This window comes from Gouania willdenowi, chromosome 12 (assembly GCF_900634775.1).
Source record: "Gouania willdenowi chromosome 12, fGouWil2.1, whole genome shotgun sequence".
Classification (NCBI taxonomy): Eukaryota; Metazoa; Chordata; class Actinopteri; order Blenniiformes; family Gobiesocidae; genus Gouania; species Gouania willdenowi.
The window spans coordinates 7,039,650-7,048,230 of record NC_041055.1 but is presented as its reverse complement, the minus strand read 5'-3'; the positions used below and the strand labels follow the sequence as shown (position 1 = coordinate 7,048,230).

Here is an 8,581-nt window from a genome sequence, read left to right as displayed (position 1 = left end):
AATATGTGTAATATTAATCATTTAAACACTATTAAAACACTAAAGATCTCTGAAATAAAATTACAAATGATGATAGGTTGGAAATATCAACAGAGTTGACATTTATACCCCTCTTGACCTATGACCACCCCCCAGGCTTATTAGAAATGTGTGTTTTGAGTGAATTCCGATTTAGTTGGGTGTTTTTAATCTTATTTTCTCTTTGGTTTTTGATTGTCAATGGTGTGTATTGTGTTTTTATCCATAAGATCAAATTAAAAACACCACAAAACAGGCACATATTTAAATGTGTACTGTTAAAATATTAAACAAACGTCGTATGGTCGGTTTACATTCAAATATCACGTCTCAGAAGGATTCCAGTGACGGAAGTGACGTAGTATACGCGCATGCGTGGAAAGGATCTGAAAGGACCCGCTCCGTGAAAGGATTCGGTAGTGACAGTGTGACGGAGAGAACCAGGAAGACGATTGAAGGAAAAGTAGCACCGAAATGGCAGCAAACAGGAGATTATGCAAGGTAAACCATGTAAACCGGCCTCGTGTTTCACTTTCACAACTTTATATTTCGTCGTTGAACTGACCAGAGTTGGTGGAGAGCGGAACTGGAAGTTGATTGTCCGCTAACGCGCGGTGAGACGGAGCCGTGATTCAGCTCCTTCTCCTGGGGTGACAGCTGTCCCTCTCCCCGGTCCGAGAACCGAGTTCGTGTGCCGGGACCGGAAAAGGGCGGAGAACATCGCACCAACCATTGTTTTCTTTTTGTTTATCGATTGTATTTAATCATAAACAATCAAAAGATGGTTTGTTTACGTCACACCGACGCAACACACCGTCTGAAAAGCTGTGAGCTAACGCCTACAAACCACATCACCAAATGTATCAATAATTAAATTATTTAATATAATAAAGATTAACTAGATCAAATAAATATATTTGATAATTATATTAACCTCATATTTTGTAACAAATTGGGAAGATGTATGTAGTTATCTAGAACTCTAGGCCGATTTAAGGTTCATAGTTTTATTTACACGCAAAAAAATAAAGGATTAGATATAAAAAAAAAATAATAATAATAAAAAAAAAAGCTTTAAAATGAAATAAAGCTCCGTAAATGAAGATTAAGGCCAAAAAAATGTCTTTTTACCGGGAATTTCAAAAATATTTAATCTTAAAAAAAACAAAAAACATTTGTATTCCCTAAAGTATGTTTCTCTTTCTGGTACAACTATTTATTTTACACCAATTAAATGTAAGTGTCTACAAGATAATTTTTTTTGTTTGGCTCTTATGATCCCCATATGCATTTTTTTTTTTTTTTACTTTTGCTTTCTCTTTTTTCCTTCTGTTATGTGTACAGGTGGTTTTGTTTTTTCTTCTTTACTTAAATGGCTTATTTATTTATTTTTTAAATGCAGTGCACTCTCTGACAGTAGTCTGTAACATATATATATATAAAGGCTTTATATTATAATCTGAGTAATGTACTGATTTTAGTTTTTACCTCATCCAATTCAAAAATTCTGAAGAAAAATAAGAATCTTAATTTTGACTCTAGAAAGAATCTAACCGAATTATTTTACAAATAATAACAATTTAGAAGGTCAGTGTATTAATTTAAAACAATATTTATCATAACATAAATCAAAACATAGTGCATTAGTTAATGACAAGTTTCTCCTTAATAACGACTTTTCCTCTCCTTTGTTGACAGATATTAACAATAGATCTGTTCCTGTCTAAGTTCAATGACTAAATGTCCAATAATTAAGGCCCATAATAACATGCAGCTGTTTAACTGTAATAAAGGATTATTTTGTAACAAACTGTCTCCTCCACATCTTTCATGACTAAGTTTGTGCAGCAGCTGTTTCATATTCCTTCCAAACACTGTCATTTTTCTGGCATCTTTTGTTCAAACTGTTCCATCAGACCTGAGTTATTGTGAATCCTTGGCTTTTCTTTCTGAGCTGCTGTGACTTCTTTTTCCTCCCATTGTTGCAGGAACTTGACGAGATTCGCCAAAATGGAATAAAGAACTTCCGCGTTCTTCAGGTGGACGAGTCAAATATTTTTCACTGGCAAGGGCTGATCATTCCTGTAAGTAATAAACGTTCTCCAATAAACCTCATGACACGTACAAATCCCTCCTGTTCGTTATTGGCAAAGTTATTGCACTACTATTCTCTGAGGCTAATGGTACGTTCACACCAAACACGTCTGGTGGACACGCTTCTAGCGTCAGATGTCGCACGTTTTGAGATTTCAAGCTTTTGACGTGCGTCCGGTGCCTCCAACGCAGCTGACACTAGAGTTGGGATTGTTGAATTTTTGTAGTCATCAGCTGTAAAATACACTCAAAAATATTATCTATCATCCAATTGGTTTTTCATCTCTTGGTTACCTTGTTAAGCTTTTTTAATCAATGAAAATATTTGTATTAACGTTTTTGATGTGGGCATCTGAGCCTTTTTTCTGTCAGTATATCTGTAGATTTATTTTTTATGTAAACCATAGAACTGTAACATGGTTCCACAGTTATGTTTAATTAAATTGACAGTTTTATAGCATTTTTAGTTAATAAATTAACCTAACATAATATATATTTTTAGTGTATTTTACTTATTTTAGTTCAGAGGCCAAATACGGAGCAGTTTGATTTCTAGTGCCACAGATTTTATGCCGGAAAACGAGTAAGTTCAACTTCATTGTGGGCTAGTTTGCACTAATACATAAAATACTAAATGTGTAAGAAACAGACAAATATTCTAGCAATAAGTGATAAATATCAGTCCCAACAGGATGTTCACTTTACATTTCCTAGATCTTGTGACCAAGTTTTATTTAATTAAGGGAAAATATTATGGAATAATTGGAGGGATTTTGTAAGAATTTAGATTTTTTTCAACAGTTTAACACTAAAAATGACTGCAATCATGCAACAGACACCAGGAGTGTTGACTTTCATTTACACAACGATTCATGTTTTCTGTCATTTCTATTTTCTCCTGCGGGCCGAATTGGATGCTTCAAAGGGCCGGATTTATCCCCCGGCCCATGAGTTTGACACGTGATTTAAGACACGGGACAAAATGACCCGCTGTAAGAGATGCTAACAGAAAGCTAACACAAGAGAGAGGATATGTTTTATGGGGTTATTAATTAAAGGTTCAGTAATTGTAATTTATAACATAATTGTAATTAACTGTCAGGGGAAAAAATAATTGTGATTTTAATTGGAAAAAATGAAAATAAATAACCTAATAAAAGTTAACCTTCCTCTTGTGTTAACATCTCTTATGATAATGGGTCCTAAATCAGCTGTGGACTTCCTAATCAATGAAAATATAGGTTTTAATATTTTTGGTGTGGGTGTCTGAGACTTTGTGTCCGTAAAACCAAAGATTTAAAAAAAAAAAAAAAAGTTTTTTTAATGGAAAATATGGGAAAGTTGGACATGAAACATTTTAATATCTATTAACTAGGGATGTCCCGATACAACTTTTACACCGATATTGCATCCTTGAGTATTGGCCGATAACAATATCAATCCGATGCAATATCAGCACGAATCATACATACTTTTGACTTATTTTGTTGTGTGGAACATTAGAAAAGATTTAAGTGATGTTACTCAAACAGTCAACAACAGTAGGTATGAGAAAAACTGACCCATTTATTATTAACCAATTGGTTACAGACATTTTAACCTTCAACATAATATCTACAGTATTCTACAATTGAATAAATATTATCGGAGATTTTAGATGCAGTAAGATAAAATCCGATATTCGTTTTCTGGCTGATATCGGACCGATATCAATATCGAATCACCCCCACTATTAACTACATATGTGTAGAAGAACTGTTCATAGCTACATTGTTTCCCAGTTTTGTGTTAAATTATAATTGACATTTTTTAGACTTTGCATGGTCATTACAATTACTAAGTCAATTATCTAAAATAAATTACGATTATGACAGCAACACATTTTTAAAATTAAGCCATAATTGTAATTAATAATCAGTTACGCGATTACAATTATAATTGACAGCAACCCTGGCTGTGAGTGAGCTTTAAAAAGCTTGGTGTGAAAGGAAGATGGAGGTAATTGGATCAGATCCAGGACTCTCCTGGTCCTAAAGCATTGGTTAAAGTTATATCAGCTGCCCCAGGTTGTCTCTGTGCTGACCTGCAGCTTCTTCTCCAGGACACTCCTCCGTACGATAAGGGAGCGTTCCGCATCGACATCAACTACCCCACAGAGTACCCCTTCAAACCGCCCAAGATCACCTTCAAGACAAAGATTTACCATCCCAACATCGACGAGAAGGGTCAGGTATGCCTGCCAGTCATCAGCGTGGAGAACTGGAAACCAGCCACTAAAACCAACCATGGTCAGTGATTCTGCTCCCATCACTACACAAGATGGATACAATATTTTATTTTGAAAAGGAAAAAAAAAAAAAATGCAGTCCTTGGTCTAACTTCGGGCGGCCCACAAAAGAAAACAAAAAAAGACAATGAAAATGATATAACCACACAAAACAGGAAAATAAACATAAAATGAGAGAAAAATTTACAAAATACTATCAAGAATCCACAAAATGACAAGAAATACACAGAAAATGAGAGAAAAATATACAAACTATCACCACAAACACACAAAGAAACATAACCACAGAAAATGAGAAATTTACTAAATGATATCAAGAATACACAAATGACAACAAAAATTCACAAGATGACAACCATAACATACAAAATGGGAGAAAATTATACTAAATGACAGAGAACCCACTAAATGACAGAGAACCCACAAAATGACGAATTGTACAAAATACCACCTGAAACACAAACAAAAAAAACAACATTTGAGAATGACACTCCAAACTCAAATTGACAGCAAAATCACACAAAATGAGAAATGTACTAAATAATAAAGAATCCACAAACACAAATTCACAAAATGATAATAAATGAGAAATTGGACAAAATATCACCAGAAACACACAGACATTTGAAAAACACCAGAAACTTACTGGGGCCAAATAAAAGTGGAATACACCTTTTAAATTGTAATTACATTGAGTGAACTCATCCTTTAGTAACTCCATAAGTTGATCATTTAAACTGTAAGGACAAGTGTCTATGGAAAGTGCTGTAAACGTACGGCTGTAGAAGAAGTGATCAGCCCTTTGCTGCTGCTCCGGCTCTTCAGACACTATTTCCCGGTTGTCACGACACTCGAGCAATGAACTGATGAAGCGAACAAAAAGTGTGACTAATCACGGGCAATTTAAGCAACTATAGTTGCTGAAGTGGTGCTCTGTGAACTCTCCATTAGCACATGCTCATATTCCCCAAACACCGGCTTATTTCATCCAACTGGGTTAATAACTCACTAGTCCGGTTGGTTGCCATGGGAGTTCGTGTTATCTTTGCTCCATTTATGATGGCTTTTTAATTGCACGCAAATACATAAAGTAACCCAAGGTTTACATACTCAGGATTGATTGTCCCATTTTATTCCAGCTGTAAAGGAATCGGATACCCAGAGTTTCCCATCGTGGGGTATGTTGACCTAGAGTTTATGGATAGACTCAGTTTGTTGAACCTCCCTTCTGGAATACACCTCAGCTGATGAATGTTTGGGGTTGAAAGATGGAAAAGCTGCATTTCCCACAAGATGACTAACGTTTCATCTTTATTTTCATTTGCTAATTTCTTTAAGATTTGGGGATTGAAACCAGTTATTTTTCACAGAGGAATCTTTGTAGAGATTATTTTAGTCATAATAGTACGGTGGCCCTGATGTGCAAAGCATGAATGCAAAAAGAGAGAGCACACAAAAAAAGAAAATGTAAACAAGACAAAGCACAAACGCAAAAAAAAAAAAAAGAAAGGAGCTAGGTACTGGGGGCGGGACATGAGACATCGCTGATTGGACGAGGCCACTGTCCGTTCCAGTACCCGGAAATATCAGCAATTTTGCTTTTTTGGCGGCATACTGGCTGATGGACACATTTTGAGTTTGTTTTTTGGGTTTCTGATTGTGTTTTGTTGTGTTCCCTTTTGCATTTGTGCTTTGCACTTCAGGGCCACCGTCCAATAGTCATTGTATGAAGGAGTTTTAAGGAGGTGAGGTTTGTGTTGACGTGACTGCCGCTTTGGTCCCACAGTGATCCAGTGTCTGATTGGCCTGGTGAGCATCCCACAGCCGGAGCACCCGCTCAGGGCCGACCTGGCCGAGGAGTTCACCAAAGACCGCGCAAGGTTCATGAGAAACGCAGAGGAATTCACCAAGAAACACGGCGAGAAACGGCCTGTGGACTGACGCCCCCCGTGTCCTTCCTCTCTGCACTGACACCTCGTTCCTCCTGCAGCTTCTTCTATACGAAGGCTCCTTTTTCTGTGTCACTCAGCTGAAAAAATACAAAGAAGCAGGACTTTTTTTGATGAATGTGGGCACTCTGACCCATAGGGGTCACTGTTTAGTTATTTTTTGACTGCTTTCTAGTACTTAGTTTCTAGAAAAATGGTAAAAAGCAGCTTTTTCACGTTGATTGTTCACCGGTTCTTCACAGGCTGTTTACAGACTTATTTTTAATCTAAGCACTGTTATTCTTCTGGGAGAAAAGCAGCATTTATTTTTTGTTTGAGAAGAAACGTTTGTTCTGATTAAAGCTGTTCCACCTTTAAATGCATCAAACCTGCTGTTCACTTATGAGTTTAGTTTGTGACTACTGTTTGATTTTTATAAAGATTAAAGATCCACTGTCGTATAAACCAGACAATGATTATTATTTGGCATGTAGACTTCAAAATTACATTTTAGAAGAGAGAATTTAGGTTCCAGAGCAATGATGTGAGGGGAAGATATTTACATTTGTTTACCCTCAAATATTACTAACACATTTTACCCTCGGGGTAATTAATTCAATTCAACTTTATTTGTATAGCGCAATTTACAACAAAGTCATCGCAATGCACTTATCAAAATCTAAAATTCATGATAAGAAAAAACCCAACGAGATCCTCATGAACAAGCATTTAGCGACAGTGGGAAGAAACAACTCCCTTTTAACAGGAAAAAATCTCCAGCCGGACCAGGTTCAGAGGTGGCAGCCATCTGCTGTGACTGGTTGGGGTTAGTGCACAGAAGGACCAATAGAACAGGATAGAGAGAGAACATTTTACCACGAGATTGTGTTCGAAATTGCATACTAACGTACTCCTCATACTAAGTCTGACTTCAAAATAAGTATGTAGTGCGTTCACATTTGATGGTCTGAAAATATTGACTATGCAACAAATATTCATATGTCGGGACATTTTTTAAGTATGCACAGTGGGCATACTCACCTGCCCTCTGATGCATTGCGAGCGGAACGTAAAATTGTCACGACTTCAAGCTAAAAATCAAACTATAAAAAAGAAAATAAACGCATCTCTTGTCTTTCATTAGTTTTTAACACTTTTGTAAATAGGGCTCTTGTTTTGAAGTTAACGTTAACTTGTGAAGTTTTGTCAGTAGCACAATGGAGGGTCTCCGAAAATGTCGGCATGAAATGTGTTTCCTGGATGGAATGACATGTTGATAATCTACTTTCTCACTTAAAATGTTTTCAGAGCTGTCAAAGGTGGAGAATTAACTCAGATGTTTATCCTCAGTGTGCTTCAGGTTATTGTCGTAGGTTCAAATTGCATCTTGGGAAACTTGGAAGTGTACTTCAGTGGGAATGCTCATCATCCTAACCATACTTATATAGTACAGGGTTATACACAGACCTGTATTTCACCGCCTGGTGAAACAGAGCAGGAGAGATGAATACGAGCTTAGAGGAGAGACTGGCCAACATGCTACAAAAGTACAGACACCTTTAAAACATGCCCCAGGAGTACAAGAATTACAGAGAAGCGCTAAGAATCGTGGGACATGTAGGATTTTATTGGGAACTATTTTGCAGCAGTCCGCCCGGGTATGTAAGCTCACTGAGGATAGCAAACAGTCTGCAAGTAGTCGCGGAGCCCGGACTGTCCGCATTCTTTGGAGCTTACATACGTGGATGGTGATTACGATTACGTACGTGGAAAATCACACAGGCAGTTAAGTGGCAGCAGGGGTCCTCAGGTAAAGACGGGAGCATCTGAGAAAAATCGCCTGTATTAAATAGATGGTGTGGCTGATGTAGGTGTTTCTCGGTTATGCAGATTAAAAACAGTTTACGCCTGGAAGTCACTTTTGTGTTCAAGTGTGCAAAATTATTATGACGTAACGATTAAAAAAAGGAAAAAAACAACCAAATCCCCCCCTACGTTGCTGAAAATTGAACGTAAGGGGCGCCGTCGCGCCGTAGGGGAGCAAAATGACAACGTCGGGGCGAGTGCTGGCGGGAGCCCTGTAGTAGACAGCATATATATATTCATTGAGTTTGTGGTGCATAGTATGAAGTGTGCCATTTCAAACAGCCTCATTCTGGAGCTCATTCATAAAAACATTGCCCTGTTTTAGCAGCTTGATGCTATATTTTCTGTTGACAAACCTGACGAGCGTAGGACTGAGGTTTTCTCTGGA

General features: G+C 37.2%; 1 protein-coding gene across 1 annotated transcript; it reads left to right on the top strand.

Annotated features, from left to right (window-relative positions):
* The first annotated feature begins 383 nt into the window (after positions 1-383).
* Positions 384-6,800, top strand: LOC114473745 (ubiquitin-conjugating enzyme E2 L3-like). The gene is made up of 4 exons (XM_028463515.1): positions 384-519; positions 2,007-2,102; positions 4,214-4,400; positions 6,186-6,800. Exons 1-4 carry the CDS (start codon positions 493-495, stop codon positions 6,338-6,340), a joined length of 465 nt encoding a protein of 154 aa, XP_028319316.1. The 5' UTR covers positions 384-492; the 3' UTR covers positions 6,341-6,800.
* The last annotated feature ends 1,781 nt before the right edge of the window (positions 6,801-8,581 follow it).

Excerpts from the sequence above, each read along its gene's own strand:
- LOC114473745 (XM_028463515.1), top strand. The coding sequence starts at position 493 with ATGGCAGCAAACAGGAGATTATGCAAG. Across the intron at positions 520-2,006 it reads CAAACAGGAGATTATGCAAG|GAACTTGACGAGATTCGCCA; the intron begins GTAAACCATGTA and ends CCATTGTTGCAG. Across the intron at positions 4,401-6,185 it reads AGCCACTAAAACCAACCATG|TGATCCAGTGTCTGATTGGC; the intron begins GTCAGTGATTCT and ends TTGGTCCCACAG.